Source organism: Ostrea edulis, chromosome 9, assembly GCF_947568905.1.
Source record: "Ostrea edulis chromosome 9, xbOstEdul1.1, whole genome shotgun sequence".
Taxonomy (NCBI): Eukaryota; Metazoa; Mollusca; class Bivalvia; order Ostreida; family Ostreidae; genus Ostrea; species Ostrea edulis.
Genome location: NC_079172.1, coordinates 35,978,527 through 36,005,820, shown reverse-complemented (window position 1 = coordinate 36,005,820; position 27,294 = coordinate 35,978,527). Strand labels below are relative to the sequence as shown.

The window sequence follows — 27,294 nt, the reverse complement described above, 5'->3', positions numbered from 1 at the left end:
TGTTTTAACTACTTGCATGCCAAATCTCAAGTCACTGGTTCTTAAAATAACAAAGATATACATCATCGTTCTCTCGATTTCACTTGTTTATTTTTACTAGGACATTTACCGGTCCAGGTCATGGAGTCGTTTCTCGCCTATGACAGCAGCGAAATTCAGACTAGTATGGAAGATTTCGGACCTGTCAATTAAAATTTCACATCAATTATACGCTACTTACTTCCTCATATTTTAATAATGTTCTTCGTGTAGACGTTACACGACTTATTTTTCCTCAGCCGCATCAACTGTTGACAAGAGCTGCCGTTTTAATGAACGCACTAAATACCCGATAGACTTAAAATCTCAAATACCTTAAAACTGATCAAAACATTATTCTTGTGATATTGCACTGAGAGAAGGAAATTGAACATTATTTCTTGGCTTTTTTAATTTTTTGTTTTTGTTTATTCTATTTCATTTAGATTATTATCACCCATTTCCCCTTCTTTAAAGTTTTACACATTTCGGGTATTTAGTGTATTCATTAAAATGGCAGATCTTGTCAACAGTTGATGCGGCTGAGGAAAAATAAGTGACTTGAGATTTGGCATGCAAGTAGTTAAAACATTAATTTATGCACGGAAAAAGACAAACTACTCATATCTGACCTAGTTTAGGATTTTTTAGGCATTTGAAGCGAGTGGTTAGTTTTTTTTATCTGTGTCAGAGTTAGACCCCTTTCTATATTTATGGTATCACAGAATTCGGGCCCAAAACGGGCTTAGCCCCTGTGGTTAAAGATAATTCTTGTTACATTCCATTTTGACATACAGTTTATATGAATGTCATAATTAACAAACTGATACAGTTACATAGAAACCTCTTATAAACAAATAACAAAATGACGTCACCTCACCGTTCGTGTGTTATAATCAGTTACTTACACCGTGTAGATTACATATTATATCTTATACATGAAAATAGCATTAACATAGAGATAGAAAAATTACGAGAGATTGAACTGTATTAACTAATAGTCAATTTTTCATTTCTGACAGACTGACATTAGACTTACAGTGAAACAAGCACCCCGTCATTGCCACAGAGTAAATCAAAATACACATCAATATCATAACCTACTCACCCAGACCTAACAGTGACTTTATTAACGAATGAGTATTAATTTAACTGTTCCAACTATAGAAAACAGTATTATGTTACATGTATACATTGCACATATTGAAGGTATAATAGTTAGTTGTCTGGGCTGGCGTTCCGACATGTAATGGTACTTTTTCCGCCCCCAAAAGGGAGGTAACAGCCCCTAAATGACAATATGAAATCCTTTTGGTAAATAACGCGTCTCCCACCTCCTCTAAATCTACCATTCAGGTGATAGACTGCACGTTAAAGAGTAAACTGGAGTACAATGAAGAGAATTGTAGACAGGAACGATAACTGCGTCTGGGACTCCAGTCTACTTTGTCCACCGCCGGGCGAACTAGAACTATCGTATCCAACCCCGGCATCTGAAAAACACCATGTTTATTGTTTAAATCACACGTAGCTGTATAAAGAGAAATGTGTTCATTGTACTCGACAGTCCGCCCATCTTTTGGGTCCTAACATACAAGCAGTGTGTTATTGGACCTTCATACAACTCCTAATCACAGTGTATTGTTACTCAAACACCACCCCTAATCACAGTGTATTGTTACTCAAACACCACCCCTAATCACCGTGTATTGTTACTCAAACACCACCCCTAATCACAGTGTATTGTTACTCAGACACCGTCCCTAATCACAGTGCATTGTCACTCAAACACCGCCCCTAATAACAGTGTATTGTTACTCAAACACCACCCCTAATCACAGTGTATTGTTACTCAAACACCACCCCTAATCACCGTGTATTGTTACTCAAACACCACCCCTAATCACAGTGTATTGTTACTCAAACACCGCCCCTAATAACAGTGTATTGTTACTCAAACACCGCCCCTAATCAAAAACTAAAAAACATTGCCACTAGTCGTGGTGTAAAATTACTATAAAAAAACCGAACAACCCCCCCCCCCCAAAAAAAAAAAACCACCGTCACTAGCCGTGGTGTAAAATTACTGAAAAACACCGTCACTAGTTGTGGTGTAATATAGGGCTCATGGCGGGTGTGACCGGTTGACAGGGGATGCTTACTTTTCCTAGGCACCTAATCTCACCTCTGGTATATCCAGGGGTCCGTGTTTGCCCAACTCTCTATTTTGTATTGCTTGTACATGTAGGAGTTATGAGAATGATCACTGTTCGTTATCTTCACCTTTCAAACAACTACCACGACTTTCAGTTAACCTGATCATTCGAGAACGAGAAGTCGGAAAACTTGGACATTTTGTAATTGTAATTTTTTTCTTGTTCCAATTTCGTCTGAAGTCAATCGAGCGAGTTTTGTTTGTAATTCAACTTGATTCCAAGGAAGGAAATCCAAGCAAACTCAATTAGTAATGCAATTCAATTGTAAAATTAGAGTAATTTGTTTTATATAAGGCGCTATATAAATTTTATTATTAATAATTTCATTAGTGGTAGCAGTAATTAAAATGAGTTATTTGATTATGTAATTTGTTACCTAGCGTTACTGTAATTCCGGCTGTAACGTTACTAATACATACAATGACTGCACGGGTTTTAGGGTGACTTTTTGCTCGACTACAGTGTGAGTTAAATCGATATGAACACCTTGATGAACAGTCATTCCCAAATTTCGAGACCAATTAAAAAAAATGTATGTCGCATAATAATAAACATCCTCACATGTCAAGGTTTTGTGATTATGTACACTCCACACAAACCCTTGACGATTGTAGCTATTGAAATTTCGGCCTTAGGAGTCCGCATTTCATTGGGTCCAAGTCATACAATGGAGCCAATCAAAATGCGGTTCTCATTCTAAACACGTGATAGACGTAACAATGATAACTGCGAACAAAAGGTGAAAAGACCTTTGTGCCCAGTCCGAAATTCGTATTGAAAAGAGACCATTTCACTGGACAGTTTATTTTAGCATATTACGCATTGTAAAGCTTGAACCCGAAATTTACATAGCTACATTCGTCAAGGGTTTGTTTGGAGTGTACGTAATCACAAAACCTTGACTCGTGAATCCTGGGCCTTCCTTGGGTACCCTCTGCTGATCTCAATCAGGCTCGGCAATCCTGGGCCTTCCTCGGGTACCCGCAGCTGATCTCAATCAGACTCGACAATCTTGGGCCTCCCTCGAGTACCCCCTGCTGATCTCAATCAGACTCGGCAATCCTGGGCCTCCCTCGAGTACCCCCTGCTGATCTCAATCAGACTCGGCAATCCTGGGCCTCCCTCGAGTACCCCCTGCTGATCTCAATCAGACTCGGCAATCCTGGGCCTTCACAGGGTACCCTCAGCTGATCTCAATCAGACTCGGCAATCCTGGGCTTTCCTCGGGTGTCCTCTGCTAATCTCAATCAGGCTTAGCAATCCTGGGCCTTCCCCGGGTACCCTCAACTGATCTCAATCGGGCTCGGCAATCCTTGTCCTTCCTCGGGTACCCCCTGTTGATCTTAATCAGACTCAGCAATCCTGGGCCTTCCCTGGGTACCCTCTGCTAATCTCAATCAGGCTCGGCAATCAAGGGCCTTCCTCGAGTACCCTCAGCTGATACATGATCAATCAGGCTCAGCAACCATAAGCCTTCCTTGGGTACCCTAAGCTGATAGCAATCAGGCTCGGCAAACCTGGGCCTTCCCTGGGTACTCTCAGACTCGGCAATCCTTGACCTTCTCCGGGTACCCTCAGTTGATCTCAATAAGGCTCAGCAATCCTGGGTCTTCCTAGGGTACCTTCAGCTGATCTCAATCAGGCTCGGCAAGCCTGGGTCTTCCTCGAATACCCTTAGCTGATCTCAATCAGACTCAGCAATCCAAGATGCACAAGTACAACGACTGTTGTTTTATTTTCCAAAATTAAAGTGATATAAAGTCCAAGGTGTTTTATATCACTGAAACTTCAAGTGAGAGATTCTATTCCCAGTGTTAACTCTTGTATATTCAAAGTGGCTACTCGCGCACTGTTTAGCTGTATGAAAAGGTTAAAATAACGAATAGTGATGAATCTCATAACTCCTATAAGGAATACAAAATGAAGAGTTTGGTAAAACACGGACCTCTGGATATACCAGAGGTGGGATCTGATGTTTAGGAGGAGTAAACATTCCGTGTCGACAGATCACACCCACTGTGAGCCCTATAAAATCGGGTAAACGGAGTAATCGGTAGTCAAAATCAGTGTGTAAAAAATGACCTAACAATTTGTATCTTATGACATCAATCAAAGTAGCTGTAAGTACAAAAGGTGCAGGTTAGCTCTAAGACTTACACGGGCAGACGTCACACATCGCGGGACAATCCACGGGTACATTAGTGTATGTACCACACATGACGGGGGTATACTGTGGCCCACACAGATAAGATGCGTCCTTCTGTCCCGTACAATTCACTAAACGAGAAAGAAACACCATGTTATATATTGCATAATAAATAATTACAAAATAGAGTAAAATATTATGAAATGAAATTTGCAATGTATATTTTAGAAATAGATGTTTTTATTGATATGACATCATCAGTCCCTTGACCCATAAATTACAGAAACTTGGTTATTAAACATATTCATCCTAGATAGCAATCCTCCCTTTGGATCGATATTGACAAAAAGCCTACAGGCCACATCGCTCACTTGAGTCCCCTTGACCCTCATGTCGTTCAACTGTAATGCTTTTTTAAAAACATATTTTACTATCGTTATTCCATTGAAAAATCTTAACCTCATATTTTGGCCCCAACCTAGCCCCAATTGATCACAACATAACCGAATTCACACAACAAGGGGACGCCTCAATACCAATATGACTAACATGACCTTGCTGTTTTGAAAGAAGACTTTTTGAGAGATTTTCTTTCCTGTAGATGCTTTATATAACATTTGATCTACCCTAACCCCAGTGGGGGAAACTTGCGTTTGCATTGTGATATGATTTGTGATCAGTGTTTCCTTGCTACATATTGAAAATAATTTATTTAAATTAATTTCCTGTATATTCCCATATAAAACTTTGATCCCCTATGGTGGCACCACCATACCATACCCCCCGAGGCTCCCAAATCAAAACAAATGAATTTGAACATCTTTTAAGATGCTATTATGTTAATATGACTCATCATGGCTTTCTGTTATTGCGATGAAGATTTTAAAAAATGTCTTCTTTACATTCTTTAAAACTTTGATCCCTTATTGTGGCCCTACCCTACTCCTGAGGACCATAATTTGAACAACCTTACTGCACTACCTGGGTATCACGGAGGCGAATCACGTTACAAACATGATTAATCACACGCAAAACTGGCGACGAAAGTCAACACAAAGGAAAACTCAAACGAGTAACACCTTTATCAATAACAAATTGTCACATAACTTCTATCAACATTTGAAGAATTGTCTCAGGAACAAGTCCATACTAAACTGATTGTTGTACTAGCGATAGAAGCAGACAACACTGACGGGTTTTTTTTTCAGTTAAAAACTTTCCGATCGCCAACAAACTATGTCATTGTTCTATGCTTCTATCGCACGTAGAACTACCATTTATTATAGATTTGTTATAGATTTGTTCCTGAGAAAACCTTTCAAATGTTCATATAATCACGCGACAATTCGTTATTGATTAATGTGTTACTCGTTTGAATTTTCCCTTGTGTTGACTTTCGTCGCCATTATTATGTCAAGGTCACGTGATTCACCAAGGTGGGTATGCTTGCATAACAGTATGACTAATCATGGCACTGCTGTCATCGGGATTTCCCTATATATTCCTATGTAAAACTTTGATTTTGTAATGTGGCCTCACCCAAACTTGGGGACTTGATTTAAGCAAACTGGAATCTACACTATGTCAGGAAGAGTTCAACATTTTTGGTCCTGAGGCTTTTGAGAAAGCAGGCAGATCAGAAAATTCACTTGAGCTTTTAACTCTGGTGAGCTAATATGGTAATATATAAATATTGCATGTATTTGAGGGTAGCATTGAAAATTTTCACCCCGAGAAAACCATTGTCAACCGAGGCGAAGCCGAGGTTGACAATGGTTTCTCGAAGGGTGAAAATTCAATGTTACCCACAACTACATGCAATATTTGTTTTATTATACTGAATATTATGTAAACTGGAAAGCAGAAAACTTTCGTCTGTGTACATTTGATCTTACAAACGATCTACGGCGAACCGTAAGCGCATAAATTTGACGCATGTGATAATTTTTTATAATATCACCCGTTGTCAAGTACTGTTACCCGTTGCTAGATACTATCACCCTGGGGCGCGTGCTTTCTGTTCTCAGAGGGTAACAATATGTTTTTTCAAATGCTTCTCGACCAATCAGATTCGAGTATTTTACATGAAAGTATAATAATAAAAATTGGTCCCCAAAAAAGTCTTGTCACAAGGACTGCGCATATGAAATATGACAGCCCTTTCACTTAACATTCATAAAGTATAAGCAAGGTTAAAGTTTGAATTAATTTTTTAAAATTTGAGCCGAATTCCGATGTCAAACATAGTATCAAATGAAAGGTCAAACTTCAAGGTCACAAGGTTAAACACTTTGATACAAAAAGAAACAATGTTTGTTCCAGTGTAAGTTCAACACTTACATCGGCAGGATGGCCCAAAATACGTTGTTGAAGGCGTTTTGCATGTGCATGTGCATGTATTGAAATCCATTGTACCGCCATTTTCACATGCCTTCCCCTGACAATCTAGGAAGTAAAATCAAAAAAGTTCTGAAACATTGTAGATAGAGTTTGAATTCATACAACATGCAAAGGAATATATTTTCTTTGGTAGCTGGCTTCTACTGATCGCGGTAACCATGGCAACGGCGCGACTGAGTTAACTTAGGTAGTGGCTATTCTTTCACTAAGCGCTCAGAATTAGAGGTGAAACTGACGGGTCTCTCGGATAAAACTTAAAAAACGGAAGCTTATAACTTATAAAGGAAGTCACGGTACACGGTGGCGAAAATAAAAACCATACAAACAAAATAGACGAAAATACTTTTCTAAACAAAAAGATTTCCCAAGAAATTATGATAAGGACATCAAATAGATTATTCTCTTTAGAGAAGTCGAGAGGCATAGCCATTCTCTCACCAGAGGGCGCGTTACGCAAGCTTTAAACACACCTCTGTCAACGCTTGGAATCATGTGACAATATAATCACATGATATAAACAATCATTCTCGGTTTCTTTTCCTTTTAAAAGTTCTGGCAACAGGTGATACATAAGACTCTTTTCATAGCCCACTGGCACGTTGATAAGTACATATTTACCATTTAGCTGTTTGTCTCTTATTTTAAAAATTTTATCGTATTTTTAAAGTCTTTCTTACTTTTGATTCCATGTTTATATTTAAATCTCCACCACGTGAATGTCCTACATTCATACGCATATTACGAAGTAGTTTCAATTTTAGGATCAGAAAACGGCGATTTTAAACAATTTACAGTAAGCATCAATTTAATTGCACCAAAAACATTTCATAATATAACTAGATATTTAGTCCAAAACATAAATGTTGGATGTTAGAAACTTTTACAAGATTTCTGTATAAAGCCGTTGACAGAGGTGTAGTGCGAGGAGCGCACGGAACTCTGGGTAGAGAATGGAGGCATAGCCTTCATCGACTTCTCTTTGCAAGCATTCGTGTTTTGATTCTGGAAAACGTGTAAATGCCGTAGTCGGTGACGGTTTATGCTTCACCCGACATTTCGACTCAGATGTGCTATTTTCAACGTGTCCCCTGTCCCGGGTTTAAATCACAACTCTGATAACGTCAGCCTGCTTTTCTGCTTTTCTCTTAACTGGTCCCCTATTGTGACAGCTTCTCCCAATACCAGTTGACGTAAACCCGGGACAGGGGACATGTTGAAAATGGATTAAAAGCAAGTAAGTGTTGATTTCCTTGTGGCAGTTTTGTGCATTACTGTTACATGTAAATAATTGAAAACAACTTATCTATTGCGTAAATCCAGGCACATCTGAGTCGAAAGGTCGGTGGAAGCATAAACCGTCACCGACTCCAGCATTTACACGTTTTTCAGAATCAAAACATGAAAAGATGAATGTTTGCGAAGAGAAGTCGATGAAGGCTATGCCTCTCAACTTCTCTAAAGAGAATACAAAAAGATAAGTCTGATTAAAGTACTATATACTTACATTACATTCAGCGTGTGCAAATAGTTTATAAGAGCGATATCCCGAACAAAGAAGGACGATAACTCTTACACAGTTACTTACCACATAAATTATTGGCACAGTTACTTTGACACTGGCTGCATGACGTTCCAGATGTGTAGGGATTGTTTATGTCCAAATTACCTCTGTCCAAAATATAATCCCATCATTTTCTTAAAGTATTGTGCAAAAAATGAACTACCAAATAAAATATTTCTAGAGGAAATAAAATAAAAAGTTTCATATATAGAGTGGATATATGTTAAAGCCATTTGTTCTGTAAGCGTACAGCTTGTAAAACTTCTAAAGTAATATTTCATCACATCAGTCTGATCTCATCGAGTTCTACTCACTCGATGTTTAATTCTTGGTATAGTTTCCATCTCAATGAAGAACAAGAGGCCCACAAGCCTTACCGGTAACCTGATTTTTAGTTACGGTAAAAGTATCACTAGCCCCAAGGACTATAAAATCTATAATTTTCTTGTTCTGCATATCTAAGCTAAGTTTCAATACTCAGCAGCAGTATAAAACAATATGTTCTAGAAACACAAATGCCCCAGAAAGTGTCCTAGCTAATGAAAGACTTGTGCCTGAGATCATGAAATTTACAATTTTGGTAAAGGGCTACCTGCTCCTTCTAAATATTCACTTAGCTTAAATTTAGAACCATAAACACTATATGCCAAATTTCGCCGTACCCTTAGGTCAGAACCTTTACCCTGGGGAGTGGGGATAATGAAATTTACAATTTTGGTAGAGGCCTATCTGCTTTACATGACAATGCATTAAAATATTTTTACAGATGTATGGTTGTAGAAAAGATTTTTGAAAATTTGTCATTTTTTGACAGTTTTTTACCCCGCCCTTAAGGCTTGGAGTGTAGGAGTCCTGAAATTTACAATTTATCCCCCTTATCCCAAAGATGCTTCATACCAAATAGAAGATAATTGGAAAGGTAGTTTTAACAAGAAGTTAAACAAATTCAATTGTTAAGGCACGACGGACGACGATGTAACTCAGGTGACCTAATAAAAAGCTTTGCGTGAAATATCTTGAGATTATATTTCCATCGAAATATTCTCGGCTGTACATGAACTGAATGAATTTCCAATTCTTTTGTAAACGTGCTTTTCGTTAACACATTGCCTCGCTGGCAAACACGGAAGTTATGAAATCACTCGACATCCCGTGATGAAGGCGACACTGCCAGATATTAACAGGTAACTGGAAAGTGTCCTCAGTATGCATCTGTTTACAGGCGCGTAGCTACGTTTACGTCAAAACGCCCGGGCGTACACATCAAAAAACAAAAAAATACCTATTAAATGCTACAAACATAGGTGAAAAATAAGTGTCTGCAGTATCTGCGGTACATTAGTCTCCCCCGGACCCCCTACCAGGGTGCTGCCCTGGACCCGCTGGGGGCCTTGAGCGGCCCCCAGACCCCTCGTCGTACAATAGGCGTACACATTAATTAACTCAGGCTACGCCACTGGTTTACTGGTATATTCAGTCCAACACAGTTTCTGATCGTTCATCTTCAATCAGATGAAATTGTGCTTACCCCGGTCCGTAATTGCAGACGTAACTTCTTGTTGAACCACATATGGCGTATCCACATCCGATTTTTATTGATTTCGCCCAAACAACCTAGACGTAAATATCAAATGTCAGTTTATCATATCTACAGCTGTTTTATATGGTCCTCTACCATTGATTGTGTTGTGTTGAAACACACAATAAATCTCTCTCTCTCTCTCTCTCTCTCTCTCTCTCTCTCTCTCTGGTAGAGGGATACTGGAATGCTGAAATCCCCTCCAGGTCTTGTGTTTCAGCAGAAAATAGATTACAACTCTTTGTATGATGGCTTTTAGACATTGTCAGAGGCTTCAGAGGTATTATGTCAGAAGGGCTATTTGGACGTTACCTGTGTATAGTGGCCCACTAGGGAAAGCTGGTTGGTCCCACCCAGGGTGAAATCTTTTACTTCGTCGTACCACAGCTTCACAACTTTAGGCCACCCCAGGTCATAGGAGGCGCTGGCTAAGTTCTGGCCAACAGAGAAACGACCTGTCATCAAATAGCATGTAGTTAATGTCAAGGTCACACAATCGACACATCTAAATAAATTTGTATTACTAATATTCTAGACATGCTTTGTTGTGTTCAGTTTCTAGAGGCACTAATTGTATATTAGTTATGGGAGGCGTTACAAGTATATTTTCCTTGGTGAGTTTAGTTCGAAGCAATAAAGTGGCTGACGAATGCATTTCTTCACTATAAAGAATTCAGATGTACTTGAGATCCAGGCGGCCGTTTGAAGTGGGAAGGTGTAATAAAATCATTTGATATATCGTTGCTAAGTTAGCTGGCATCATGTGATGTATCGTTGCTAAGTTAGCTGACATCATGTGATGTATCGTTGCTAAATTAGTTGACATCATGTGATGTATCGTTGCTAAGTTAGCTAACATCATGTGATGTATCGTTACTAAGTTAGCTGACATCATGTGATGTATCATTGCTAAGTTAGCTGACATCATATGTGATGTATGGTTGCTAATTAAGTTAACTGACATTATTTGAATATTGACATCCTCATCGTTTATTTTTTGCCTGCTCTCCTCGCATGGATTTTTAATGTCCTCCGTTTAATCTGTATCAGTTGATAACGAGCTCGTGGTTCCTGGTGCGATTGATTTAATCGCTTGGAATACAGTACTGATGGGTATGAAGGTCGCCGCGTTTAGTTTGCTTACACATTGATACCTGAGGATCGAGTCACTTACCAGGGATGCCCCGTTGTCGTCCACCGTCATGAACGAGTCCTTTACAGGCGTCAGCATACTTCTGGGCGACCATGGCTATTTCATCGTCCCACGACTGTAAACAGAGAAACAAACACGAAATTAAACCATGGCTATTTCATAATCAAATGCCTGTAAACACAGAAACAACACTAACTTAAATTATGGCCAGTTCATCATCCCACGACTGTAAACACAGAAACCAACACTAACTTAAATCATGACTACTTTACGCGAGTACTTGATATAGCGAAATCACTCGTATACGTCAAAACTCGTGGACATGAATTCGCGTCTGATCTGTGAATCTTTGAGAGTTTTTACATGTATTTTAACAACAGAAAAATTAAAGCGAAAAATTTTAATTCGTGAGTGTATTTCATCGTCCCACGACTGTAAATAGAGAAACAAAGACAGACTTAAATCATGGCTATTTCATTTAATTGTCACGGTAGGTATGGGCATGATATTGCCCCACACTGGCCATGAGCGTCATACACAATATAAAATTTGTAGCACCTCCCCTATAGCTGGTAGCGCCTCTGAGAAGGTTGTAGCACTTCGCCTCTATCTGGAAGCGCCTCTGAGAAATTCGTAGCACTTCCCCTATAGCTGGTAGCGCCTCTGAGAAATTCGTAGCACTTCCCCTATAGCTGGTAGCGCCTCTGAGAAGTTCGTAGCACTTCCCCTATAGCTGGTAGCACCTCTGAGAAGTTTGTAGCGCTTTTTGCCTTTATCTGGAATCGCCTGAAAAATTTGTAGCGCTTTGCCTATAGCTGGTAGCGCCTCTGAAAAATATGTAGCACTTCGTCTATATAGCTGGTAACGCCTCTGGGAAATTTGTGACACTTCACCTATAGCGGCAGCGCCTCAGAGAAATTTGTAGCGCTTCGCCTATAGCTGAAAGCACCTCTGAGAAATTTGTAGCACTTTGGCTATATAGCTGGTAGCTCCTCTGACAAAGTAGCGCTTCCCCTATAGCTGGTAGCACCTCTGAGAAATCTGTAGCACTTCGGCTATATAGCTGGTAGCGCCTGAGAAATTTGTAGCACTTCACCTACATAGCTTGTAGGGCCTCTGAGAAATTCCCGAATTATAATCAAAATCAATCGTATTTCTTTCATTTGCAACAATTTATGATTTTTAGTTCAAATTTCACATGAAGTGACATTAGATCAAGGCTGAGAAATTACTTAATTAAATAAACATTTGCCCTGCTTAATCATAAAACGTCAAAGGGACATTGGAAAAGAGTCGATCTAGATGCAATTTAAGTGGCTCACTACACCCAGAAATAGTTTTTCAAATCAGTACGAATTGATTTAATCATTAAAAGATATGATGATACAATGTATATGATAAGTATACATGTCAAAAAGGCAGAAAATATGCCAATTTGGATAAAAACCATAATTTTCAACAACAAAAATATTTCAACACATATGAACAAAAGACTTGGCGGATTTGAACTCGAGATATGCGGTTCGCCAACCCAATGCTTTTTTCTCTCTCTTTTTCCAACCCAATGCTTTAACTTCTGAACTACAATGTTAGACAAACAAATCGATCGATACAAATACTTTCACAAAACATTTAAATCGCCATCTTGTGACGTAGAGTCGTAAATAGTATAAGCTTTAGTGTAGTGAGCTACCTTTGACAAGTTTCCTGAGTAAGAATGCTGTTATCAATGTAATGCTGCTAGATGAAACAAAACTTGATGAGTCCAACATAAACAGTCTTTTTATGCCCCGTAATCCGCGATTTCAGAGGGCGCCTACTGGTTGGCAGGGCCGTAAATTAACCTTCAATTTGGAGGAGGCAGGAAAATAGGCGGGGGTCTGTGCACACTGTGCACACTGAACACGTTTCGTGCAAAATCCTTGATTCTAGCGCCTTCTAAGATGTTACTTGATTAACTCATTCTAAAAGAAAGATTTGGAATGCTTTTTAAGGGAGGTATCATGTTCTTAGTTATTGGAAACAACATAAATTCTAATGAACTTTAAATTTAAATTTTTTTTGGCTCAAAAGTTGGAGGAGGCAGCTGCCTCCTCCGCCTCCATGTAATTTACGGCCCTGGTTGGTTTGTCTGTTTGTCCGCAAAAACGTTATAACCTTGGCTATATCTTTTGAAAGATTAGTTCTTGAGCTTGCATGTTTCACATGTATATTCCTTGTGGCAAGATCTTTCTTTTGTTACCAGAATTACTGTGCTGTCATGCGGGGGCATCAGTGTTTCATAAACACATCTCGTTTTAATGACTTACACTAAATATAATAAGTGTACTTAAATAGTATGTTCTGCACCCTTGAATTTGACAACAATCACCGCGCATGTGCAGGTTTATCCAACTCACCATTTTAGCCATGGCGACTGCTGTGGGCTGCACACCTGATCGGAACTCGTTGTGTTTATCAACAATGGCTCTCTTGTCAGCATCTGAGACGCCTTAAAATTATGTAAAGAAATTGTAATGATAATTGAGCTGACAAACTTCAGAGATATCATTAAAACCCATCACGTTTCAATGTATTTCATTTCTCGATCAAAACATTTGACTTTTCCCCATGATATAAAACCTACATGTTAAAAAGAGTTGTACACAACACTACATCATACACACATGCTCCCATTCAAATGGGTATTGTTTTAATGTACCAACAATGACTTAGATAGTTCATTCAAACTGCATAACATAATGTTGGTATACTAGCATCGCTAATTATCAAAGTACAAATATAATCTTTTGATGACGTCAATACACAGAAATCAAATAACAGGACCACCTTCACAATATAAAAGTGTTAAGGTTACCGGTTACAACACAACGCGTCTACATCATTGAACACAACGTTCTATACAATATAAAAGTGTTAAGGTTACCGGTTACAACACAACGCGTCTATATCACTGAGCACAACGTTATATACAATATAAAAGTGTTAAGGTTACCGGTTACAACACAACGCATCTATATCACTGAGCTCAATGTCAGTGGCGTAGCTTCCATTGAGGCAACCGAGGCAGCTGCCTCGGTAAAAAAAAACACCTTTTACGTTGTTAAAATGTCGATAGCCCAGACCCCCTGCCTCGGTAATATTCTAACCCAAGCTACGCCTATGAATGTTCTGTACAATATAAAGGTATTAAGGTTACCGGTTACAACACAACGAGTCTATATCACTGAGCACAACGTTCTATACAATATAAAAGTGTTAAGGGTGCCGGTTGCAACACAACGCGTCTATGTCACTGAGCACAACATTCTATACAATATAAAAGTATTAAGGTTACCGGTTACAACACAACGCGTCTATGTCACTGAGCACAACATTCTATACAATATAAAAGTGTTAAGGGTGCCGGTTACAACACAACGCGTCTATATCACTGAGCACAATGTTCTGTACAATATAAAAGTATTAAGGTTACCGTTTACAACACAACGCGTCTATATCACTGAGCACAATGTTCTGTACAATATAAAAGTATTAAGGTTACCGTTTACAACACAACGCGTCTATGTCACTGAGCACAATGTTCTGTACAATATAAAAGTATTAAGGTTACCGTTTACAACACAACGCGTCTATATCACTGAGCACAATGTTCTGTACAATATAAAAGTATTAAGGTTACCGTTTACAACACAACGCGTCTATGTCACTGAGCACAATGTTCTGTACAATATAAAAGTGTTAAGGTTACCGGTTAAAACACAACGCGTCTATATCACTGAGCAAAACATCCTATACAGTCTGACGTGTTTCATACCGATTGTTAGACCGTTCTTGGTTCACTGATTTTGACTACGGATAACTCCGTTTACCTGATCAAGATATAGGACTCACAGCGGGTGTGACCGGTCGATAGAGGATGCTTACTCCTCCTAGGCACCTGATCCCACCTCTGGTATATCCAGGGGTCCGTGTTTGCCTAACTATTTTGTATTGCTTATAGGAGTAGTGAGATTGATCACTGTTCGTTATCTTCACCTTTCTTTCACCTGTCTATGTCTAAATCATCATACCTGTCTAAGTCAACATATCTGTCTAAATTTCCATACCTTTCTAAATCATCACACCTGTCTATGTCTAAATCAACATACCTGTCTAAATCATCATACCTGTCCATGTCTAAATCATCATACCTGTCTAAACCATCATATATGTCTATGTCTAAATCATCATATATGTCTATGTCCAAATCATCATACCTGTCTAAATCAACATACCTGTCTAAATCACCACACCTGTGTATGTCTAAATCAACATACCTGTCTATGTCTAAATCACCATATACGTCTATGTCCAAATAATGATACCTGTCTAAATCAACATACCTGTTTAAATCAACATACCTGTCTAAATCATGATACCTGTCTATGTCTAAATCATGATACCTGTCTAAATTACCATACCTGTATGAATTGTCATACCTGTATAAATTACCATACCTGTCTAAGTCTAAATCATTATACCTGTCCATGTCTAAATCATCATACCTGTCTAAATCATCATATATGTCTATGTCTAAATCATCATATATGTCTATGTCCAAATCATCATACCTGTCTAAATCAACATACCTGTCTAAATCACCACACCTGTGTATGTCTAAATCAACATACCTGTCTATGTCTAAATCACCATATACGTCTATGTCCAAATAATGATACCTGTCTAAATCAACATACCTGTTTAAATCAACATACCTGTCTAAATCATGATACCTGTCTATGTCTAAATCATGATACCTGTCTAAATTACCATACCTGTATGAATTGTCATACCTGTATAAATTACCATACCTGTCTATGTCTAAATCATCATACCTGTCAAAATCACCATACCTGTCGAAATCACCGTACCTGTCGAAATCAACATACCTGTCGAAATCACCCTACCTGTCGAAATCACCGTACCTGTCGAAATCACCATACCTGTCTAAATCACCGTGCCTGTCTAAATCCCTGTCTAAATCACCTTACCTGTCTAAACCATATCACCGTACCTGTCTAAACCGTCGTACCTGTCTAAATCAACATAACTGTCTAAATCAACATAACTGTCTAAATCACCCTACCTGTCGAAATCACCGTACCTGTCGAAATCACCGTACCTGTCTAAACCACCGTACCTGTCGAAATCAACATACCTGTCTAAACCACCGTACCTGTCTAAATCACCATACCTGTCTAAATCACCATATCTGTCTAAATCACCATACCTGTCTAAATCCCTGTCTAAATCACCGTACCTGTCTAAATCCCTGTCTAAATCACCATACCTGTCTAAACCAAATCACCGTACCTGTCTAAATCACCATACCTGTCTAAATCCCTGTCTAAATCACCTTACCTGTCTAAACCAAATCACCATACCTGTCTAAATCACCGTACCTGTCTAAATCACCTTACCTGTCTAAATCACCGTACCTGTCTAAATCACCGTACCTGTCTAAATTACCATACCTGTCTAAATCACCGTACCTGTCTAAATCACCGTACCTGTCTTAATCCCTGTCTAAATCACCTTACCTGTCTAAATCACCGTAGCTGTCTAAATCACCGTACCTGACGCGCTCGCCGTGGAGGACTTAGGGAGACACGCTGAATGGTTTGGGATGACTTCATACTTCTTAGCGCAGCTTGTCTGTAACAAACAGTGGACATTTGAAACAATGCGAAGGATTCTTTTGTCTAGACAAGAGGTCTGAACGAATATATTGTACTAGTAGTTCCCAGCCGACACTTCTCGCATACCCATCCCACCCCTCCAATCTACTGAAGAGTGCCCACCCTCCAATCTACTGAAGAGTGCCAATCGCTTGTTTCAATATACAAAATACACACACACACACACACACATATATATATATATATATCCAAATTGTGTTTATGAAAGCGCTTGCGTTAAATTTTTAACTTTGTGTACTGTTTATTCTATTTCTTTTAATATATATATATATATATATATATATATATATATATATATATATATATTAGAAGTTGATTCGGTACAGTTGTAAATAAGCAATGAAAATCAGAATGACAAATTCCATAAAAAAACCAATCATTTACTGTTAGCACTTTCTCCATGTCTACATGGTTTATCAGGCAGTTCAAATATACCAAAAACAATTAGCAACGTCTTTGTTATATATATTTGTTAGAGAGAGAGAGAGAGAGAGAGAGAGAGAGAGAGAGAGAGAGAGAGAGAGAGAGAGATCACTGATAAATATTGTTCTCAAAAATATTCAAAATAATTTCATTACGTACGGATCTCTTGAGGCGATGACCGGAAGCTATCACAGATAACACACCTAAAACATGAAACAAACATTTCAAGAAGTCCAACAATACGCTCCCAATGTAGTTCATCACAGACACAGTGGACAAAAATAAACATCAACAAGCACCTGTAATTACAGGTGAGAGGTAGGTATAATAGGCCCGGACAGACCAGTTACTCTAACGCGCTCTCGATCCACGGATGACCCTATTATAACCTGATCGTACAGTCGAAGTTGGGACAGTCTAAGAGAGGGGGGAGAGACTGATTCTCCGTGCCTGTACAATGTACATATCTCTGTGTTTTCCTAAATGGCGAAACCTACAATGTTTGATAGACCGTGACAAGTCCATGTATATATCGCCGTATATTGATAAATAATAAAACGCTATTCTGTCTGTCCCAAACTGTTTTTACATACGTGTGCAAGTATTGAACACTTTGTGGGTGATATTCTCACGTGTGAAATGTTTGGGGGGAAATCACATTGATAGAAAGCATTGGGTCTATTCAACGCGACACAGATCTAAAAAAAAAAAAAAAAAATAATAATAATACTTCATGTAATTACAAAGGACTTGAAAAGTACTTGAGAAATGCAGAAGAAATATTTTGTTTCAGTCAACAGTGGTATTTCAAGTTTTATGTAAAGTTGATTCATGAAGTCGATGTTCTCTTTTCAGTTCAAACTTTTCTGTATTAGTTACAAGGGTGTTCATAGGCCACAACACTCGCCGGTGTCACTTTGCACATACATGGATTAAGTCTCGTAAGTTTGGGACAGTGTAAGTTCGTCAATTCTGTTGCGAGTAATATTGAATCTCTGCTACATGACAACACTTTCATATTGATTAATCTACATGTACTTGTAAATCAATATTGTGTTCTTGAAAAGAAAATTTTAAAATTACCCACTACACAAGATAACTTCCAAGGGTCGCGGTAGCTCTGTGGTAGAGCGTTCACTTCGTAACCGGGAGGTCGCGAGTCGGATCCTCGATCGTGCCATGGCCGTGTCATACCTAAGACTAACATAGTAGGTAGTGATTGCTCCTTCGCCAAACACTCGGCAATTAGAAGTGAGAATAACAGGTCTTTCGGATACGACCTTTAACGGATATCATTCTTGGGAGACTATCATAGAATTTTTAATTTATGTTCAATTTTGATTGTGGGTCCGTCCTGGCCCCGGGGGCTGGTGATTTGAACATGCCTGGATCCATACTATCTTTGTTTTGGTTTGTTATTTTTTTTCGCCATCTTTTGAATTTATAGTTCTTTTTATTTATTATACTGTGTATGTTTTGGTTTTTAATTCTTTTTTCAACAATAGAATTCAGTTTGTTAATGGTTTTCAACTCGCTGTCATCCCCATTAACCAATACCTATAAACAAATTAAGATAAATAACAATTCAGATGATCGAATCTGTACCAATACGTGCCATTCATCGTTATGTGACTTTATTACCTTTAAAAGAATATCAACATAAAAACGAAAACATTTCAGAGAGGAAACATACAAAACAATTCCATTCATTTATTGAATTCAGTAATTTATCCTAATTTTAAATTTACAAACGACTTGAAAACGCATATATGGATTCATCTCCCCTCAAGTTAGAAAAACAAAACAAACTTTTGTCTATATTTCATACAGTTTCCGTATTGAACTATTTAATGGTAGACCCCTATCACCCTTTTCCGAAAAAACAAATTGCCATGGGCGAAAAAAATACCTGGATTCGCGACTGAGAACTGATTTTCAGGGAAGGAAAATGAATAATTGGAAACCAATCAGTTTTATTTTCCAATGTCCTCCTCGTCGTACTCTCGATACACCGTGTGTGACATTGATATATTCATTTCATAAATATGTGTATATCAATCAAACGTGAATAATCATGGTAATAAAGTAATCAAATATTTTATAAGATCTTTTATTACAATAGTGCTGTATTCTATTTATAAGATGTTTTAGTATATCTATGCTGGGCTGTGTTTATCTGATGTTTTACTACTATATTGCTGTGCTCTGACTACGATTATTTCACATCAAGAGTCTCAGTGTTATTTCTTGAACTTTATTCTCCAAACTTTAACTTCATTAACAGAATTATGCATAATCTATAGATATTATCCACTCGGACATCTGTTGCGCGTGCACTCATCTGTCATCAAATCACAATCAAAAAAATGCATAAAACACGTCTCGTGTGCGTTAAAATGCATTGCGTGAAATGAGAATGCAGAAAGGCCCGTGTGAGGTTTTTTTCTTTTTTCATATGAAAAAAAAAAAAAATACAGAAAAGCTGATGTGATTGAAAAAAAAAAGGTTTAAAGATTTCTTTTTTTACCCAGAATTCCAATCAGTTAAAATTCATTAATTACTCTTACCTGTCCACGCCAGCAGAGCTAGGCAGGTGCTTGGTTCCATTCCGAAGGTCCAACAGCTGAGATGTCTAAACAAGGAGTCAACGCCCCGAGCTTTAGATTACCTACAGGAAAAATGACACAGCGCGCCTGACAGAGAAAACCTATAGAGATTAATGATCCATGTCCTAAATATAACGTCGTAACTGATGAAAGCAATGTTTGATTTTAATTGGTTAGTGAGGAATTTATTGTATTTTCAAACTATCTCGTTGATTGTTGTTTAAATCATAATATATATCACAAAATCCTCGGTATTCCTTCTTTTACTTTATTCATTTTATAAATTTTCATTTTATTTGTCAAACTATTGAAAATTATAACGAGATATACCCAGACATCGTTGTGGAATTAAAAAAAAAAAAACAGTTTCAGCTATCAAAAGAGCCTAGATTTATTAGAAAGGAAAAGAAAATTATAAAACTTACGGGTGAGTGAAGGATCATAAAAACGTCTAACGTTAGAACGTTGATGACGTAAAACACGTAATAGGATTATGCCGTCACACACGTGTCGAGTTACGGTTGACGCGTAAAACTTATACGGTACCAATTTTTGATGCACCAGATGCGCATTTCGACAAATAATGTCTCTTCAGTGATGCTCAAGCCGAAATATTGGAAATCCGAAATAACAATAAACTTGCAAGAACTAAAGAGAAAAAACAGAGTGTCAAAGACTGGAGTCAAATTCGTTTAAGGATCAGAGCTATGCATGAGGGAGATAATCCTTAATTTTGAAATGAATTTCTAAATTTCATCACATCAATTAAATATACATCCGTATTTTCAAGCTAGTAACGAAGTACTTAACTACTGGGCTGTGTCATAAATTGAAGGAGAAATTAAAATTAAAAACTGGGGTCGGAGTGCTTGTTATTGAGTTGCAGTGTGTTAGCCTTTACCTTTTCGCACTTATTTTTACTATCGATTTATTCACAAAAACTCGATATGTCTGTTGGTGTAAGCATCACGAATCAATCTTTATATCAAATAAATACACACTCATGTCTTCTTGCAGTATATAAACATATTTTTAAAAAACTGAAATAATAATGACCTTTTTGCACTTAAGGAAGTTACCTTTTGAGTACAACTGCGCAGGATGCTACAACTAAGTATTCACTGGTTCAATACTGATCACATTGGTGCAAATATAGTACACATCTATTGCTGAACCCTATCCAGTTGAAATTTTTTGTTTCAATTCAAATTTTGAAAGAGTTTGACAGGGACTATTTTTTGTGGCGGAAGGATTCATTAATCAAACAGTTCTAATTCTGCACGATATTACAGTTTCTGTTTCATCCAATGTATCGTCTATTTTATACCCCTATACGTGTATTTCAGTTTTATAATTTATGATACAGGTAGTTGAGACTTGGAACTAGTTCAACTATTGTAATTTATTAACTTGGTTGATATATATTTACCAAACAGAACACCGATTCTTAAAAAAGTTTTAATTAATTTACTCGAATTTTTTTTTTATAAAAATTTAGTATTTTAGCCAATAATTCAAAAATTTGATTTCCAACCCCACTTTTTTTTTAGTTGTATTTTAAATTGGAAGACCAAACCTTGAAAATTATGTAAAATTTTAGAAATTGACATTACCCCTAATATGTCCTTTTAAACTCTCAATTTTGATATCATGAAGTTTTTCGTATATTTCCATTACTATTATTATTATTTTTTTATATTTGTAGTGTTAGAAGACATGATTATGTATCTATTTTATGTACTGATTAATTTGTGTTGCTTATGTTGTGTTGACATTAACAGAAACATCAAGTTTAATTGAATAAATTTTAAATGCAAAAAGGTCATGTTTAGAACAATATAGCTCAATAACAAGCGTTGTAACCCCAGTTTTTCTTTTTAATTTCCTAATTCTCCTTCAATGTAGAAATCAAAAATACACTTCCCCAAAAATTGAAATTACTCCAAATGTCAGGTGCGAACCTCTTTAAGATACGGAAAAATTCATGCTATGGAATTCGAGAGTTCAATTAAGAAATAAGGTATCATTTAAAAATATTTATCGGGATATAAATACGGGTTGGTCACGTGATCAAATTCCATAAAGCCCGAAGGGCTTTATGGAAAATTTGATCATGTACCAACCCGTATTTATATCCCGATAAATATTTTTAAATGATACCTTATTACTTATATTTACATTTTTGGTTGGTAACATTGCTGAATTGTGTTAACAACACGTTTCCATACATTTCAAATTGTTGACGTCCACAACGAAGCGTCATAGATGTTCAAAATGACGACAACACAAAACAAAGTTCTATAAAATGAAGAACTGTTTTAATTATTAAGACGCTAGAAAGCAAGTATATCAACATATACTTATACATTAACTCGGGAGTATATAATGGAAAACTCTTCCATATGTCTAATTTTAGGGAGTGGGGGAATTATGATTTAAACGGGGATGCGCAGTGTTACACTTAGAGTTGTGATGCGCTTTGACTTTTGAAAAGTGAAGAAAGACGTTGAAGACCGACTTTGAAAGATATTCTGTGGATATTGCGGAGTTAACAGAAGACTGAGATGGAGGAACATGAAGAACAGGGCGGCAGTCGTCAGGTGTAGACAAATCTTTTATAGACAGGACAGAGGACGCAGCTCAGATAAATCTCCGGAAAGAACTGAACATCGCAGAGAATGTGGAACTGCACGAAGGTAAGGGACGGTTTGGATTTGGATATGTAATTGTTGATAAACATGAGCTCACTGAACGCTTCTTTTGACTCGATAATTTTTTGTAATAGGTTTTTAACGACGCCTCGCTTCGATGTCCCGACATAAACTTGGAAACCGACATCAAGCACTATGGCTGCTGTGGCACGGAAGCAGTGTGGTGTGTAGGTCTAATGCACTTTGACGACTTATCGGCCATACATCCTGTGAATGACCTTTTTGCTAAAGCCTAATGTCATCGTCTAGCAGTAGGTACAATTCCGCATCACCGATGACCAGGGTGAAGTTGTAGCAGACGAAATTTTAGACATACATTAGGCCTAGTAGGATAGTAACTAAAGACATTGTTTACAGAAATGTTTTTATCAATTATTGATGAAAGTTCACTGCTTGGAATACAAATAAAACCGTAAATACATATTGTGATGTTGATTTCATCTATTGAAAGATTTCTGTAGTAAGTGAGAGCGATTGCTAGATGTGTATTGCCTTAGTAAAAGTAGTACCTGTTACCTACTTTTAACAAATGTTCATACGCACAGCCGTGACCTTTGTTGACCCCGTAGTAGATTTATCCAGAAATAAATACGTATTGCTCGTAATAGTGTTATGTAGGAGAAAACAGTTGCAAATGTAAATATTAGAATATACACTTGTAGTAGGGGTAGTGTTATTTTCTTATGTTGCATATAAATCACACATTGAATAATTGGTCAAAAATGCTGAATTTTCCTGAATAAAATATTTCGGATAAATCAGTAGAGATGTTCGGTGTACTGTTTACAAAAATGCATAAACCAAATTAATGAATTTACAACATTTGAATCAGTTCCAAATCTTTACTATTTGTATCATAAATCACAAAATTGAATAAATACCTAGATGTATAATTATTGACAATATGTTGCATAAAACAAAAACTGTAAAATCGTGCAAATTTAGATATATATTTTTTTATTAAAGAATCCTTCCGCCACAAAATGTAGTCCTTCCCAAACCCTTTCAAAATTAGAATCAACATACAAATTTTCAAACAGGACAGGTTGAAGTAGTATACATATAACATATCTGGACAAATAGAATAAGTATTGAATCATTATCTACACAGTTAAACTTATAGCATTCTGCACAGTTATGCTCAAACATTTCCTTAACCCGGTCATAACGCTTGAACTATTCAAGATAGACCCCTCTATTCATTAAGAACTCAAATGTCAAGGTCAACGCTTTGTGCCAGTTCATATATATCAATGGCGTGGTCAAATATTCAACACAATTGAAATGACTGGGCTATAGTTAAGCACGGCTGACTCAAGAGTTAGTTCTACATACACGTGATCACGTGTATAATGTTCGTTAATACCATAATGATGTCCAAAAGACTTCTGGATTGTGAAAATTAACAAAACAGGTCTCACAATTACAATCAAACATACGTTCTGGAACATTATTTTATTCCTTCAGAGTGAGCTTTAAGGATTCCCCGCTTCTAGAGCACTAAGGAACTCCATCTTCTAGAACCCGCCCCCCAGGAATGCCAGCTTCTAGAACCACCAGGAACACCAGATTCTAGAACCCCGAAGAACTCCAGTTTCTAGATCTCCAAGGAAGCCCAGCTTCTAAAGCCCCAAAGGAAGCACAGTTTCTAGAGCACCAAGGAAGCCTAGCTTTTAGAATCCATAGAAAGTCCAGCTTCTAGAGCCCTAAGGAAATCCAGCTTCTAGAGCACCAAAGAAGTCCAGTTTTAAAGCCCTGTTACGGCACGTTTGGTCGTGTTTGCACGTTTGGTCGCCGACGACCATTCGTGCCGCACGTTTGGTCGCCGGCGACCATTCGTGCCGCACGTATCGTCGCCGAGCGATCGAACGTGCCGTGAGGGTGGACACGATTGATCGCCAATTTTAGGCCATACCCGAGCACGAATGGTCGCCACCCAGGCCCCAACTCCAAACGTACCCCAACTTTCCTTTTTTTTTTTTTCCTCCTCCAGCATCTATTCCCCTTCCTTCTCTTCCTCCCTTCTAATCTCCTCCACCTTCTTCTCCAAATTCTTCATCAATTTTTTCCGGTTTGATCAAACTGAACGAGTCTTTTGAATTGGCATGTAATAGCTATAAGTGAGATATGGCGCTTTCTAATACCCTTCGATTAACAATGATAAACTAGTGGACGCTCCCTAGAAAGAATCACAGTACATCTTATTCCGATTCGAAACAGCTCTTTAAATCTTCGACGTGTTTCAAGTGTGCAGATAATATAGGGCCTAATCTTGCATTTCATAAATATGGGGTAAAAGGGTAGGCCTACAAGAGGAGAGAGTGCACGAATAATGGCATGGATATACCCACAAAACTAGTATTCCTCCATAGACGCCTACTCTTAAACAAGTCAGGGCTATCTCCGCGCTGCCCCTACCATCATCCCATGTAATCTTTCTCTCTCACACACACTCACATTCCCTCTCTCTCTCTCTCTCTCTCTCTCTTTAAAAGATAGTGGCTGTATTTTGGGAGAACCAATTTCATGTATGAAAAGTGCTTCATACATGTACCTATGAAGTTGCAAATTTATAGATTTGCTTACTCCATCTGTTCAATTTGATTCGTACTTTGTAAAAGTACCAATTCTGTAGCTATTTTGTACATTTTACTTCATGCTTATCGCTAGTACAGTAGTTGGCTTAAATTCCTTGTTTTATTGTGTTCATCATGATAGTACTGATGGATTCTTTTTACAATAAGTTAACATGGTAAGCGGTAAAGTGCTGTTCATGAATATTATGTTCACTAAAATTAAAACTGTGCACTGCACAGGCAGTGTTGTTTATGCCGAATTCAAAGATTTTATTTTCTTATCAAACCATAACAAAATAACAAATGGTAGTACATGTATTATCATCGGCTAAATTCACATTGTATTCATAATCAGAATAAATGTTTTGGTACATTCTTGAAAGACACAGTTCGTCATCTTTCTACTACGTGATAAACATCGAACTCTACAACAATCTAGGTCACAGATTTCACTCAAGTACAAGTATTACACAACAATATGATGTTTTATATAGTTTATAAGATATCTTATAAAAATTCATTTATGAGATATTTTATAAAAATATAAGATATCCTATAAAGTTTAAGAAATATCTTATAAAACATATGATATCTTATATGTTTTACAAGATATCTTATAAAATATATTAGATATATTATAAAATTTCTTTTATAAGATACCTTATAAAAGTTATAAAATATCTTATAAGAGTTAATGAGATATCTTAAATCAAAAACGTTAATAAGACATCTTATAAAGTTTATATGAGATATATTTATATATAAGATATCTCGTATAAAAACATATTAAGATATTTTATATCTTTTATAAGATGTCTTTTAAGATTTATGAGTTATCTTTGAAGAGGAATGAATATAAAAACGGCGTGCCATAAGGATGGTACGTAAGAGTATTGTCTTGCTAAAATGTTGCAACTCGTGTGTTTGCAAAATAAATTCCCATCAAATTCCATCCAGAAATGTCCAGTTTTTTTTTTTTTTTTTGTTTGTTGGCTTTGTATCGTACTTGATTTGTGTCACAAAAGTGTGTACGTATGTGTATGTGTAATGCAAAACACACACGCATATATATACACACATACACGTATATGCACACACACTCACACCGTCACTCAAATACATACACACAAACACACACACATGAACACACACCCATTTTGTTGGGACAGGGGGCTTGGGTGGCGACCATTCGTGCTAGGGTATGGCCTAAAATTGACGACCATTAGTGTCCACCCTCACGGCACATTCGGTCACCGGGCGACGATATACATGCGGCATGTTTGGTCGCTGGCGACGAAATGTGCGGAACGAATGGTCGTCGGCGACCAAACGTGCCGCACGTATCGTCGCCAGGCGACCGAACGTGCCAATGCGACCAAACGTGCCGTAACAAAGCCCCAAGTAAGCCCAGCTTCTAGATCCCTGTGGAACACCAGTTTCTAGAACCCCAAAGACCTCCAGCTTTTAGATCCCCAAGGAAGTACAACTTCTATAGTCCCAAGGAAGCCCATCTTCTAGAGCCCCAAGGAAGCCCAGCTTCTGGAGTCCCAAGGAAACCCAGCTTCTAGAGCCCCAAGGAAGCCCAGCTTCTAGAGCCCCGAGGAACTGCAGCTTCTAGTGTCCATAATTCTAAATGAGGAACCATTTTGTCTCAGATATATCGCCAAAAGTTGCCACAATATTAGCCTTGACGTTTCCTTAACCCAATCCGACTATTGCCTATTATTTCTATATACTAGTACCTTTTCAAGGTTTTGCAGGAAACTACCTACGTTCTACCTCATGATCAACTAATACATTTATCAATATCTCCAACACACAACAAGAGCCTGAAGTACCATTACATGATCCAGGACCTCCTCTATGTCATCTCGATAATTTTATCATATCAGATCAAGAAGTACCGGATCAGCTACTGACCTTGAATATAAACGAACGTCCGGATCCTGATGGTATACCACCTAGAATGCTCCAAAATATAGCCTTATCTATTCTCAAACCTCTTAAAATATGATTTAGTCTATCATTGTCCTTTGGCAAATTTCCAAAATTGTGGAAGATCTCTCGTATTGCACATACATGTATTTGCAAAATTAAAAGTATAGCTCAAAAGATGTCACAAACTATAGGTCCTTATCGTGCTTCCTGTTCGTCTCGTCCTTTG

General features: G+C 37.6%; 1 protein-coding gene across 2 annotated transcripts; it reads right to left on the bottom strand.

Annotated features, from left to right (window-relative positions):
• Positions 1-797: 797 nt before the first annotated feature.
• LOC125668397 (cysteine-rich venom protein latisemin-like) lies at positions 798-27,294 on the bottom strand. 2 transcript variants are annotated; one of them, XM_056149011.1, is made up of 12 exons: positions 27,051-27,294; positions 19,805-19,905; positions 17,397-17,440; positions 16,692-16,770; positions 13,473-13,564; positions 11,095-11,188; positions 10,233-10,375; positions 9,870-9,955; positions 8,366-8,448; positions 6,721-6,825; positions 4,392-4,511; positions 798-1,511 (listed from the first exon to the last, which is right to left on the bottom strand). In XM_056149011.1, exons 2-12 carry the CDS (start codon positions 19,842-19,844, stop codon positions 1,390-1,392), a joined length of 1,008 nt encoding a protein of 335 aa, XP_056004986.1. In that variant the 5' UTR covers positions 19,845-19,905; positions 27,051-27,294; the 3' UTR covers positions 798-1,389. The 2 variants fall into 2 exon arrangements, with proteins under 2 accessions (XP_056004986.1, XP_056004987.1); XM_056149012.1 differs by having other exon boundaries at positions 26,969-27,093.